At 43.4% G+C, this 14,446-nt stretch overlaps 1 protein-coding gene and 1 long non-coding RNA gene across 29 annotated transcripts in view; one reads left to right on the top strand and one right to left on the bottom strand.

The window, feature by feature from the left end:
- The window catches only part of NRXN3 (neurexin 3), a 1,220,542-nt gene that overhangs the window by 88,114 nt on the left and 1,117,982 nt on the right, over positions 1-14,446 (top strand). For all 27 annotated transcript variants that reach the window (XM_082232019.1, XM_082232034.1, XM_082232025.1 and 24 more), the window contains exon 3: positions 10,154-10,171. In XM_082232019.1, coding sequence (XP_082088145.1) covers positions 10,154-10,171 — 18 coding nt within the window. The remainder of the gene's footprint in view (positions 1-10,153; positions 10,172-14,446) is intronic.
- LOC309538924 lies at positions 216-3,347 on the bottom strand. 2 transcript variants are annotated; one of them, XR_014222507.1, is made up of 3 exons: positions 3,225-3,347; positions 1,919-2,210; positions 216-765 (listed from the first exon to the last, which is right to left on the bottom strand). It is a non-coding gene; the product is annotated as an uncharacterized lncRNA (long non-coding RNA). The 2 variants fall into 2 exon arrangements; XR_014222508.1 differs by lacking the exon at positions 1,919-2,210.

Raw genomic sequence — 14,446 nt, 5'->3', positions numbered from 1 at the left:
TGGTTCTGCAACTCCTCACTGTGCTCAGGGCCTGGCCCCTGCAAATACTTATGGTACTCACTTTTTCCAATGCATTTTGTAATTGGTAAAGATACCCAAGTACAAACCACACATGTGTTACGTAAGTTATGATTTGTACAGTTTGTATAAATTGGCTGTTTTCTTCTGCAAAAAATACACTTGGTGCTTTCCTAGTTAACCATTTCTTCTCTGTCTTAATTTAACTTCTTTATTTATTGAATACATTTCTGTCCAGGCTTTCTGCCCAGTTGTAGGTCTTCCAGGCAGCTCTACAGAAGTCGCCATGTATTTCCTAATCAAATTACGCAATTTTATTGTACGAATCTAAATTTTATGGAAAGTGACAGGCAGGGAGAAGGAACCTTTTCCATGGTATATTCTTTGTAGGAAGAGGCAAGAAAAGATGGGTAAGCTGTGATTATTAGTGAGTGATATTCATTGGCCTAAAGCCTTAGAGGCATGACTGCTCAGAGGACCTCAGTAGAATGAGTATTGAGATCCCAGCTTTGATCTCTGAGACCACATTGCCCAGAGCTCACCTGTCACTAAAGTCTTCTTCAAATGTTCTGAGCTCTTACATTGTGTTCATCTGTGACTGGACGTGCCGGAGTAGATAGAAATTCAGTTTTTCTAAAATTGTGGGGAGTAGATGTGTGGCAAAACAGCATTCTTCCTACATCTCAGTTTGAGTTGCAGAGTTGGTGCTCATTACCCTTTAGGGCACCTTTTGATGAGTCTTCTTTTCTGTAAAGATAAATTACCAAATGGTCCTGGCTGAATCCCTCAGGAAACAAACTGCCTAGTTTTGAGTTCTTCTAAATAAATGGCTATAATGTGTGTGGGGGCATTTGGGAGCAGAGATAGGCAGTGATAGCTTCCTCCCTTCTTTCTTTGGGCTTCTGCCTCCATCCAGCTCACGTTGTTCAGAAATTAAGGGCATTATGTGCTACTAATAAAATGAATTAGATTAGATGATGATGCTACGTCTGGGTAGACTATCAAGAGTACTGGGATAATAAAATGATGCTGTGTAAAGTCTTGAGCTAAAAGTCAGTATTTGCATGCGTGCATTCATGCAATGCTGTGCAATGTCTTCCCTCTAGAGTAGTTCCCCCAAACCTGGTAACTATTGGCCATGTTGCCTAGGGATGATGGGAGTTGTTGTCTGTTGACACCTGGAGGGTATGAAGTTGGGGAAAGCTGCTTTAGAAGGTTTCTCCTCTTCCCCTGCCACCACCCAGCATTCAAATGGTTGCATCTCTTCCTGGGGTATATGTATCAGGAATGGGTAGAAACCATCGTTCTCCAAGGCACCAGTGTGGCCTCTGTCACCCCTCTCTGCAGGCCCCTCAGGGCTGGAGCTTTCCTTAGCAAGGATTCTGAGAAGTGGGACTTCCCACTCTTGGTTCTTATGAAAATGCCTAGGCGGCACAATTTAGAAAGCAGCAGAATGAAAAATCCTCTCTCATGCAAAACTAGGTTGGCAGCAGAGGGAGGGAGGAGAGATTTCAGCCTTGCAATCCCCCGTTCCCCCTCCTTCCACACTTAGCCTCACATCCCCTCTGGGTGAGGCTGGACGGGAGTAGACAGCCCTGACAGTCATCTGGTGGGATTGAAGGGTCTTCGCTCCATGCCACCTCCCTCCCCAAGCTACGGCACTTCCTCTCCAGCTCCAGCTGTGCTTCTCCAGATTACTCTAGGGGAGTATTAGCATCCTTTAATAACTCTGGCAGACTTACCAAGGGATTTGTTTTATTAATTTGAAGGCTGGGTACAGCAAATAGGTTAGAGCTCTAGCCAATTCACAGACTTTACCAGATCTTCCTTTGCTTAATCATCACTTCTGCGCTTCTCAAACTCACCCTCTCTCAGCTCTGCTCTTTGTATGACTATTTACCTCCAGAGTGTTCAGTGTTATGCAGAGCATGGCAGAATTGCACAGCGGTCTCTACCGCAGGAGCTCAGCTAAGAGTCACTTCATGGCTTGCCGTGTGTTCCCAATCCTGGCCTTTGTTCCAGCAGCATACCACTGTCAGCAGGAGCGCAACCTGCCCATACATTAGCACTCCTCCAGGATGGAGTGGAGAGAGTGAAGGATAAGCAACACACTACACAATACAACCTGCCAATTGAAACATCTAGTTGTGGTCTTATGCCGGCTACAGGCAGTGTACACTTGACGTTTTATTCTAGAATCAATGGAGACAGATAGCTCAGTTGGTTAGAGCATGGTGCTGATAACACCAAGGTTGCAGGTTTGATCACTGTATAGGACAGCTGCATATTCCTGCATTGCAGGGGGTTGGACTAGATGATCCTCAGGGTCCCTTTCAGCTCTACAGTTCTATGGTACTTGTAGTCCGCACACACAATCCAGATCTATTGCATTTTTGTGCGTGCCTGAAAAGCTTCCTAAGAGACTAGTTTCATTCTGAAAATGAAATTGAATATGGATTCTGCATTGACCCACGGTGCGTCCATTTGAGAACAGATCATTTATTTATTTTACTTGTTAAATTTGTATACCACCCTTCATTCAAAGATCTCAGGGTGGTTAACAACATTAGAATACAATATAAAAATACAAAATGTATAATAAAAGCAAAAACAAAACAAAGCAATCACCCCACCCCTTCACCCAAATACTTTTAAAAGGTTATATAGGATGTTAATCAGCCAAAGGCCTGGGTTGCTGTTTTTATTTTTACTGTATTTTAATATTTTGTTGGAAGCCATCCAGAGTGGCTGGGGATGTCCAGCTAGATGGGCGGGGTATAAATAAATAATAATAATAATGACAATAATAATTATTATTAGGTATTTTGTGGTTTTATATCTTGATTTTATTTTGTGAACTGCCCTGAGACCACTGAGTATAGGGTGGTGTATAATTTCAATAAATAATAATAATAATAAAAATTTGCCTGGCACCAAAAGGTGTATAATGAAGGCACCAGCTGTACCTCCCTAGGCATTATTACAATCTATTTCCTGCCTTCCAAAGTGAGTTACAACAAATAAAATAATCTAAAACAACTTAAAATTACAAATATAAGGCGAGTCCTAAAAATATACACATCAGGTGTCCAAAGTGAAGAGGTGCGACTTCAGCTTTCACCGAAAGCTGTATATTGAAGGTGCCAGATGCACTTTTGTGAGAAGACAGTTCCACAACTGGCACTGGGGTGTGTTTGCATCCATACCTGCATAATGATGCTGTGATCGCTGTCACCACTTTCTTCTTCATTCATCTATGGTGTGTCCCTTAATCAAGGGGAGGGTTTTCAAATGTCTATCAAGTAACCACACCCACCCTTGTGGATGGCAGCATCGAGAATCAACAGCAAGTTGAGGATGAGCATGAAAAATTCAGGGTCGTGAAAAGCTAGGTTTTGTTTTTATAAACGAGTCAGTTTGTCCTCAGCCACAGTTTAGATGCAATAGTGTGGGGTGTTATTACCCCTTCCATACCTTTTACACTCCAAAACTGTGAATATGCAGAGTCAGCCAGGAACTAAGGGTACAACTAGATATGAGGCAGGAGATCTCTGATTAAGATTTGTAATGTATGCTTTAAAAAAAGAAAGAAAGAAAGAAATATTAGGGGAGATGGAACTGAATCAGAATCGTTGTCCTGCTGGAAATGCCCCCATACTGGTTTCCCAAATAATAATGGCACGCCAAACTCCTATTTTTCCCTGTGGGGAAAACATACAAGTTCCACCTACCTATATGTTTTCCTTATGTGGCAAACAAAAGCTTTCACCATTAGGTTTGTTTCATGCTGATGATGTCACTATGCGTGGTGGCTCCACCCACACATTTTAGAACATTAGAGCACCAGGATGTGTTTGGGAAGCTTCTGTGAGTATAGGAGGCTCCCCATTACTGGACGGTTGACTGCAACAGCAGCTGGAAGAAGCTTCAAAATGACAGAGGCAGAGCAAAGGTATTTTGCTTGCAATTCCTTTTGACAACAGTGACACCTGAATAGGGCTTCTGGGGGAGCTGTGATCAGATCTGGTTTTTGGAGGGTGGTGGGAGTCTGGATCAGCTGAGAGTTCTTCAAAGTTCGCTGCACCATTTTAACTGTAAAAAATGCTCCCTTGAAGCTCCTGATTGCCTCATGGTGGTGGGGAAAGGAGCCTGTGTGATGATGATTCAAAAATAGCAGCTTTGAACACAGTTCAGATTGGGGAACATGGCATGGGCCAAAGGGCAACACTGAGACCAAGGAGGAGGAATAATAATAATAATAATAATAATAATAATAATAATAATAATAATTTATTATTTATACCCCGCCCATCTGGCTGGGCCTCCCCAGCCACTCTGGGCGGCTTCCATAAAAACCAAAAATACAATAAAATATCACACGTTAAAAACTTCCCTGAACAGGGCTGCCTTAAGATGTCTTCTGAATGTCAGGTAGTTGTTTATCGCTTTGACATCTGCTGGAAGGGCGTTCCACAGGGCGGGCGCCACTACCGAGAAGGCCCTCTGCCTGGTTCCCTGTAGCTTTGCTTCTCGCAATGAGGGAACCGCCAGAAGGCCCTCGGTGCTGGACCTCAGCGTCCGGGCAGAATGATGGGGGTGGAGACGCTCCTTCAGGTATACTGGACCGAGGCCGTTTAGGGCTTTAAAGGTCAGCACCAACACTTTGAATTGTGCTCGGAAACGTACTGGGAGCCAATGCAGGTCTTTCAAGACCGGTGTTATATGGTCTCGGCGGCCGCTCCCAGTCACCAGTCTAGCTGGCGCATTCTGGATTAGTTGTAGTTTCCGAGTCACCTTCAAAGGTAGCCCCACCTTTGAAGGTGGGAAGCTGACAGACAGTGCTAATCCCGTACTGGTTGTAGGTGTGGAGGCAGGGCATGTGAAGGCCGGCTTAAGACAGGCTGAGGTTGATGGAGCAGTGCCCCATTTGCCCTAATACACCAGCCTACATTGGTTTGAGGTGCAAAAATTCATTTCATGTAGTCAGACTGGGTAGTGCCCTGGCCGAGTTGCAGTGAGGCGAGAAAAGATGAGCAAGGATGGGAACGTCTACTGAATGTTTGTCACAGGAAGGTTGCCGAATTCACAACAGGATGTCTGGTTGTGCCTTCTGAATAGAAAAACTTTTCCTTTGTTTCACAACCTTTCTTCTCTCCCTTCCCCCCTTACGTCTATTATTTGAGACGTTTCCCATCAAAACCTACAAAGGGTGAAAGTAATCCAAGACCCACCTAGGTAGGTGTAGCTAAAGAGATCAAGTGGCCTAGTAATTGGAGAGGAAGCCTTTCACTACTAGGTCAACAGCTCCCTTTCATCCTGGGTGGTTCCCATCTGACGGCTGTTCAGAAACCTGGAGTAGGGGATTCTCTGTCTGGTTACCGGTAGACAGGTGTCCAGAGAATGCCAGGGAGAATGGAGCTGACTTATACCGTGAAAGCGGGCTGCCTGCCCCTCCTTTAGAAGTGGGGCTCTCCTGTGTTGCTCAGTGTCCAGAGGGTTGGCATCTAACATAGGCTTCCCCTGTCCCAGATGCTGTCTAGTCTGTAGAAGTTCAACAAAGGCCTCTCTGCCCTCCCCTCTCTCCCGGATTGTCAGCACAGCACCTTTCATCAGCGACAAAACCTCACATGAAATATTAAAAATAAAATGCCCCAGACATTTTGTGCTACAGCCATGACAATGATCTGAGCTATGCTATCATCTGTTCCTTCTCATCTCTCTTGATCTTTCCCCCATTCCTTTTTGGGGCCTACCCAGGTGGCTACCGCCACACCTGACAAAAGGCAGTCGCCCTGCTGATCCCTATTTGAGCAGAGCTATTAGCATCAAAGAGCAAAAGCGAACAACCCTGGCTTGCAGCTCAGCACTCTACAAAGCCACTGTGAATGGGTCCTTGTGCCTAGGACAAAGGAAATCCAGCCCATTGCCTTTTGTCAAGAGACTCCCTTTGCTGTTTCTGAAGTGCTCTGAAGTAGAGAAAGGGATAACCTCTCCCAGGAAGAAAGGCCTGTGATCCTTGGTATTTTAGAAGGGATGTGGGGTCTGCAGTACATTCCTAGTTTCATACAGGACTTTTTACTTCCTTCTTCTGCACAGTCGGAGAAAGGAAAGGGCAGGTAGCAGAAGCTAGCTGGAGCATGAGCAGCCTTTGGAGGTAAGGGGTTATGTATACAGAAACATGTTCACGGAAGCCTCCACACCATGGGTAGGCAAACTAAGGCCTGGGGGCTGGATTCGGCCCAATCGCCTTCTAAATCCAGCCCGCGGACGGCCCAGGAATCCCCGTGTTTTTACATTAGTAGAATGTGTCCTTTAATGTGAGGCAGAGGAGGAGGAAGCGTGTGGGCCCAAGGTGAGAGTAGTGATGGTGGAGGAATAATTTTTAAATGAATTTATACATGGAATTCGTCAGTTCCAAATGAACTATCCATGCATGGGACCACCTCTCACATAGAGTGCTCACTTACGTCTGGGGTGCGCACGAATTGTCTTCTTTTTAAAGAAAGCCTGGCTATTAAGCATACAATGTTTGTGAAACAGTCAGGCCCTACGCTGTATTGTTATTTTTGCAGCATAGTTTTCTTATATTAATATAATACTATTTATTTCATTCACAAATTGCTTCCCACGAGGCATCCCAAAGCGACTTACCATGTAATAGCATATATAATCCTTTCGGTTTCTCAGTTCAGTTCCTTGACAGATATCAAGGCAGCGTATACTCTCCAAATATATATATTTGGAGAGTATACGCTGCCTTGATATCTGTCGAGGAACTGAACATATATATAATGTATGTTGCTGTAAATATGTGGACAGTTCTATGCCAGCTATTTCATCTGCTATGTGGACCTGTTATAAAATGGCAATAATCCAGAGAACCACACATGTGCAGAGTCCTCTGTTGCCAACAGTGGGAAAAATCTGGCTGGGTACTTTTCATTCAACACAGAAACAAAAAGGCATGCTTTTAAAACTACATTACCCAGATAAATTTGTCATTGCTTATGTAACCAGCTCTGGGGTTGAGTAAGGAGGTGGCCCACAGCTTTAGGCAAATGAGGCAACAACTACCTGACCATATGGTAGTTCAATCAGCTAGCCTGCCATATACCTCCCCCAACATAACTTTTACTACTGCTAATACTGATTTAATGGCTGGTGCCATTTAGCAGACTCTGATTCTCTATAGCCTCATGGAGGAAGCCTGACTCCTGAGCTCTGCATGGTGGACAGCTTTATGGAAAGTAGGTTCTGTGGGAGGAAGAAAGCATGCATGACTCCATGCAATAGCAAGAGGTAGCAGCTGCCCCTCCAAAAATATTTTCTCTTATCCCACACAACTGAATGAAAGCACATAGCTTCATGAGCCACAGCAAACCAATTACGGTAGGTTAATGACTTAAGTTTGAATTAAACATTTAAAAGCCTGCAAGTGAGTTTACATTTTAAAAAGTTCCTCCCTCTTTCCCCCATCCACTTTTAATCCAGTAAGCATTAGCACTTTGCATGGGAACATGGGGACATTTTCTCATAGGCATCTAATAATTGCTTTGATGGGGACATCACATTTTTAAATCACGCAGCATAGGAAGGACTCATAAATTAGCTCTGTGACATGATGGTGTGTGAATATGTGTGTGTGTTTGGGATGTGACCTTATTAAGGAAATTGATGTGAGTCAAACTTGAGGACTTTTATATAGTAAGACATCTCTTCATTTCTCATGTAAACATGGATCCATCTAGCCACAAACTAGCAAGTGCTCACATGCAAATGTGGAAAGATGCTTTGGGATAAACACTCTTCTGACATTCAGATTATATTGAGATTACTTACGATCTATAGTATATGCTTGTTACCTCTCCTCATGCTTGATGCTGGGTGGGGTTTTCTTTTCTTTTTCTTTTTTGAATGAGTCTTGCAAAAAAACCCCAAAAAGATCTAAGGAAGTACAGTATTTTAGAGCCACCCCTTGAAGATCATCTCAGCTTTTTAAATCTAATGATGTTGTTGCTTTTTGATTAAGGTTTGTAATTGTTTTAGCATTAATTGGTTTTTCATAGTTAGTTGCTGGGGTGGGGAGGTTGAACAGACAAATGTGATAAAATCATTAAGGTTTCACCCTCAATTTTGCTTGTTCTGCTGCTTCCTCCTGGGAAAACCCCGCTGAATTTGAAGAAAAATCAATTTATTATTATTATTATTTGTGGATTGAGGTCTGTTCTGATTTGGTGGCAGACAGTCGGTTCGCCCTGGAAAAGTGGTTGGACAGATGAAAACAGTTCTCAGACCCATGTTTTCTACGTGTGGGACAAGTGGAAGTGTGGATGAGCCCCAATAGGAAAGAGAACTAATGGCTGACTTTGGGATTGACAACCGATCTGCCATCCAGAAGTTTCTCATTATGGGTTGTAGCATGTGCCTAGCTTTCGTAAGTTAACAAGAATTTAAGAAGAGCCCTGCCAAATCACATCAAAAGCTTATCTGCTCCAGCAGCTCGATGACTGTGCACTCCCTCCATGGTTGGAAGCATAATGCTTCTGAGCAGCAGTTGCTAGAAACTGCAGGAAGGGAGAGGGCTGTTGTGCTCAGGTTCCACTTGCAGGTTCCCCACAGGCATCTGGTCGGCCACTGTGAGAACAGAATGATGGACTGGATGGGCCATTGGCCACATCCAGCAGGCTTAGCTTAGCTTAGATTTCCCATGGCAGCCAACCACAGGCAGGGAATGAGGACATGACCCTTCTCTTGCTGTTACTCACCAGCAAATGATATTCAAAGGCAGCATATTTCCATCATGACTTAGCAGCCATGGGCAGCCTTGAATTCTATGAATTTGTTTAACTCCCTTTCAATGTGTCTGTGAGCTGGTGGCCAGATTTTACCTTTTCTCAGCCCCATGGGTCACCTCATCAGGTGATTGAGAGCTGGGTGTCCCCACCCACTTATCAACATTGGCTTGCAGCCATGGGAGGATGTAGTGACTAAGCAGGATTGAAGGCCCCATCCATCAGCTGATGAGCAGTGAGTTCAGCCATGCTTTTTGCAGGGATCCTCTCCAGTGAGTTCACCATGGGCAGCTGTTCCAGTTGCATCTCTACCTCCTTTACACCTGATTTTACATATGATGTTAGGTGTGAGGCTGTTGGGTGTGGTTCGAGGAAAATGGCTTGGCAGGTCAATGAGGAGACATGGCAGGTCAAATTTGCCCCATAGGCCAAAGGTTCCCCACTCATGAACTCCAGGAACTAGGTATTTTGCTCTCTACATAGTACTGGTTTGCTCATTGTTGCATGTCAGCCACATCCCTGCAGATCACCAAAAGATGCTATTGGAGCTGCTAACTCAGCAAGGACCAGGTGACAGAAGTGGCCAGAGAGGTCAATCTGGTTCTAATGCTGATGATTTTGGCTTGGTTCCTTGAACTGACCTGCTAAGCTGAGAGCCTGCTGGGTGCAATAGCCACTGAACTATTACCCTTGCCTGGGAAAAGATCATGCATCAAAAACTCAAAAGTTCCCATGTTGTCTGCAATGAAGGATGGTCACAGGGAACAGTGGGCAGAATGTCTTGAAATGGCTTGTCTTTTTATTTTTGTGCTAGCCCTTTGAGGGCTGAGTTTGGAGCTCACAGCTGGTCATAAATTCACATGAACCCTTTCAGAAAAGGGAACTAATTTTTCTTTTCCTCCTGAAAATAGCTTGAATGTACTTGAATTTATGTGAATGAAGCTATCCTGCTGCAGGGGTTATGCTCTTTATTTCTCCCTTGTTTGAAACTGTGTGTGAAATGAAATGACACAGAATATTCTAACCAATATTCTTGCAGGAGTTGACCTAGGTTGGGCCTATCTGATTCCGGAACCTTTCTCTCCGTCCAGACAGATACGACATCTGACTTACTTCTACATGCACAGAGGAGGGCCAGCCAAGCCCTTTCCCTTGCATGGGTGGGCTGATGACCATAGATGGGTGGCTTTCAAAACTTCTGGTTTTGCATGAAATTGATTTCCATGCAAAGAAGCTAAGCTGCTTGTGTGTGCGCATGTTGTGTGTCTAATACTTTCTCTCTCTTTCTCTCTCTCCCTCTCTTCCCCCTCCCTTTCGTGCTTCCTATGAAAATGCTTCATCAGATGTCAATCGTGTTCCAGGTGAGTGTTGTGTTTGCTAGTGTGGAAGGCTACTCTTTTGAGGACTGGGGTGAGCCTAGAGCAAATATTTCAAGCAAGTGATTGGAAAAGTATTAGACTGCAAGGATGGTATTTACAGGTGCAGTGTGGTGGAATGTTTGTTTTGTCATGATAAAATGGTGAAGAATTATACACAGCAAATGCAATGTCAATGAAGAATAGTGAGGATGCACTGAGTTAGTGGTTTCTTTGGATTCTAACCTATTTCAGGTCAGTTGTTGCTTAAGAAGTGAAGACCTGGTATGCTTCTGTTGCTACAGTGTGAACCTGACATTATTGAAGAAATGTTGTTTTTGCTGAATTGTTCAAAGGTTTGATGAAAACGCAGCTGAAATAAGAAGCAGTAAATCTAAAAAAATATAAAGTTAATTGTTGTCCTGGAATATTCCTTAGAGCATATAGTCTAAGGGTTTTCTTCATTTGTAATATGTGTGATTGAATGAATGAGGCTTCAGAATGAGGCTTCATTTTGTGCTCTTCCAGCATATTGGATTTATCCACCCCAAGGAAATATTCATCCACAGAGAATGCTGACTCCCAATTCCTAGGTGGTTTCCCCTGCCTAACGTTACTGTATAGCCTTCACTTCTGGGGTGGAGGATGTTGATCTAATGAATGAACAAACAATATTAAAGGTCTTGGTTTGCCTGCCACTGAAGTCTCTGGCCCATATAGTGAACTCACAACCCAACTGCTGTGTTTTTCACATCCAGGGAAGCTTTGCCATGTGATAGGTGCTGTACCAGCTTCTGAGAAGAGGAAAAGGCCAAAACTAGGGACCAAGATTCATGCTTCATGCCAACGTGTGTAACTTTCCACCATTTTTAAAAAATGAGAAGCAGTTTCAGGAGGCTTGTACAGTGGCAGGGATGGGTCACTCAACCATGATCAAAAGTATCCCCTAGTTGCTTTTTGTAGAGAGTTTTTTCTCTCTTTCTTATCAAGGTGAGAAAGATAACTGATAGGCAGGGGTGGGGAACCTGGGATGGGTCAAATTTGGCCCAAGGGACTGCTTTCCTCAGACTATGCCCACTTGCCCCCAGTGTTGGGTATGGCGCAAATAGAGATATGGCAGTATTGACTGCATTGCACAGATCTCCATGGGGAACCCAATTGCTCGGCCAGTCCTTGATGAATCAGTCACATGAGTTTCCCTGGAATAGCAAGTAGGGTTGAAGTCGCTGTCCAGCAGCTGATGTGTGATGAGTTCAGCCCTGCCTGATCAGCTGTGTGACTGAGTTCCCTGTGAGGAACTCAATCATGCAGCCAATCTCTGTAGAAAACAACTTTGCCGGCCCTGTGTGCAGTGCTCTGTCAAGCACAGGGCTGGCAAATCCCTTGCACCGTAGTTCCTTAGTGCCTGAAGGAAAGCTGGCTGTTGGGAAGTGCTGTGCAATGGGCTTTGACAGGCAGAGATTTTTTATGTTGCTGTAACCTGCCTTGGTACCTCACATTGAACAGTGGGTAAGAAATCCAATAAATGATAATGTGAATTAATCATCATAATAAATAACCATCATAATTAATCATCATGATTAATAATCTTTCTCTTAAGTCATTCGATTTACACCTAGGAGTGTAACTCCCCCTGCCCCAAATCAATCAAGTCAAGAGTGCAAGTTAATCTACAGTTCTCTTCCTATTCTCTCTGTATCATGCTTTCCTCGCTCACCATACGGACCATATCAGCATGGAATAAGGCAGTACATCCTCACAACACAACTGATAATAAGGGTGGAAGAGGTCATGTGACACTGTGTTTCTTCCAGGCATGATTCCGAAAGACATTTGATCAACTAATAACACCCATTTCATATTTGCCTTTGCAATGTGTTTTCCCTCTCTAAATGAACCAGGTATTCATACACAATTCTAAATGGACATCATGTCATATAACTTAGATAAGAGTAGAAGTAAAAATCTCCCATGCCGCCCAGAACAGAAGATTCTGGGTGAGGGCTTCCATGGAAAGGAGTTAAGATGCATGGAAATGAGTTAAGATGCATGCAAAGCATTTTTCAGCACATCTGGTGCTGGAAGAAGAGTTATAGGATATTTGTAAGAGTGGCAAAATGCCTAGTTAGCTCTCATTTGGCACCTGCTTCACAATAGTCCTCGCACAACAGCACCCCTCTCAATTCAAGATCTGCTCACACCCCTTAACTATTGCAGCTCAGTTAAATTTCCTTAACTGATACAAGTGGACTTGGCATTCTCTGAGCACCTGTTGCATACACACAGGCTTGTGTGCCCCTCCCCACACCCTCCCTCTTCTCCTGGAGATATGCTATGGATTTGCCTATATGCAATTACGTGTCACTGTCAGCTGCAGTTGCATTCAGCAGGCAGGGTGCGCAAAAGGGCACATTTTCACATATATCTGGTGCCTTCGCCTTACCTTACTTCAAATTTGGCAAAGCTGATAAAATTGCCCTGAGGATTGGATCTGGCCTGTAGGTCCTTAGTTGGCCATCCCTGTTGCAGCCTGTTTTGATGCAGAAAGGTGCCCCAGGCTGTTTATAGATTTATGGGACAGTTTAGGAATTTTCTTTATCATGCAACTATTTACCTGCAGGCAGCAGTAGGGCTGCAAAGGACTTGTATTGATGAATTGATTCATTTTATTTGCCTGCTAGACAGGCCACAACTAATACCCCAGTCAACAGCCTAGGATTGGCTGTCACAAAGTGCTTGACCCCAAGACTTTTCTCTATGGGCAAGCCAAAATCAAGTGAACTGGAATTTGATTTGAATGAACTCTTTTATTTTCGTGCCAGCCATCTCATTTTTTTAGACTACCATTCCTGTTAGCATGGAGCCCACCAAGAGGAATGATCAGTTGTGATGCTCCTCGCCCTCTTTAAGAGCCACTTCATAACTTTTCTATTTCAGTTTAGAACTGCAAGCATGTTTTTGGTCAATAGTGCAGGTTGGCTTGGCTACTGTTTGCTCCACCTCTCAGTCCCTGGAGACTACCAGGTCTCTGTGAATCCTTTTGCCACTGATGTATATATAGTGAAGTGTCATTGCCAGCCAGGTCTCTCATGTTCATATCCTCAGGGACTCGCCACATGCTTGTTTGTTTTTAAAACAATTCCACTTTTCCATAAATCATCCTCAAAGCAGATAACACTGTTTTATTTTTATAACAACAAATTCAACAACCAATAAATAATGATGCAGCAACAGGGACTCAAGGTGGCTTACGGCTAAAACAGAAACAATTAAAGGCATAGAAAAAAAGCACGCATTCAAAACCAATTAAACATTATTAGAATTGAAATATATCAATATCTATATAAAATATCTATTAGAACATAGATGGAAAGAGGCTGGAGTGCCCTCCATCACTTTTTAAATTGTAGGGTCTTAAAAAACACATTGTCTTGCATAGAGGCCATTTTCTTTCTTAGCAAGGCCTTTATTAAGGTATAGGACTGATAGCAATTAAACAGTGGGGACCATGCTGCTTGACCTTATTTCTGCCAATACCACCACTTCTGGACTCACTTGGCTACTAAATTACATTAGATGAGGCTACTGAGATTTCTGTGTCGTCATGGTTTTGCACATTCTTACCTGGGAGTCTCAGAAACCATTAGCAAACATGGTTCATCCAATGGCTGTGGGTGCGTCACCATCATCAGATAATAATAATAATAATAATAATAATAATAATAATAATAATAATAATAAATTATTTATACCCCGCCCATTTGGCTGAGTTTCCCCAGCCACTCTAGGCGGCTTCCAATCCAGTGTTAAAAACAATAGAACATTTAAAAACAAAATAGATAGCCCCTTAAGGTTTCTAAGGCTAGCAGAGAAGCTCTCAGTGCAAGGGTAAAGTTGATAAAGAACTGAAGTTAGAGCATTTGATTAGAAATTTGATTAGTTCCTGTGAAATCTTAAAAGAGACAGATTTGGAGGGGGAAATTGTTGGGGAAGCAAACACTTTGATAAGACTTGTGGGTTTTGTTTGTTTGTTTGCTTGCTTATGTAGCCTGCAATGCCACCGACACAATAAAGGTTCAGTAGTGGTGAATTTATACTGGATGATCCACACACCCTTCCACTTTATTAGTGGTCGGTGCTGCTTTCCCAAGGTTGCTGCATTATTGCCATCTGGAGGGGCATTCTTGCACCATAGGACAATAAAATTGGAACAGCCCCCCCCAAAAAAAACCCCATTTGTGATATGAAAAATTACAGAATTTCAGCAGGAAGCTATGGAAC

This window comes from Podarcis vaucheri (assembly GCF_965113315.1).
Source record: "Podarcis vaucheri genome assembly, chromosome: 1".
Taxonomy (NCBI): domain Eukaryota; kingdom Metazoa; phylum Chordata; class Lepidosauria; order Squamata; family Lacertidae; genus Podarcis; species Podarcis vaucheri.
The sequence above is the reverse complement of the archived record's forward strand: the minus strand, read 5'-3'. Positions and strand labels throughout refer to the sequence as shown.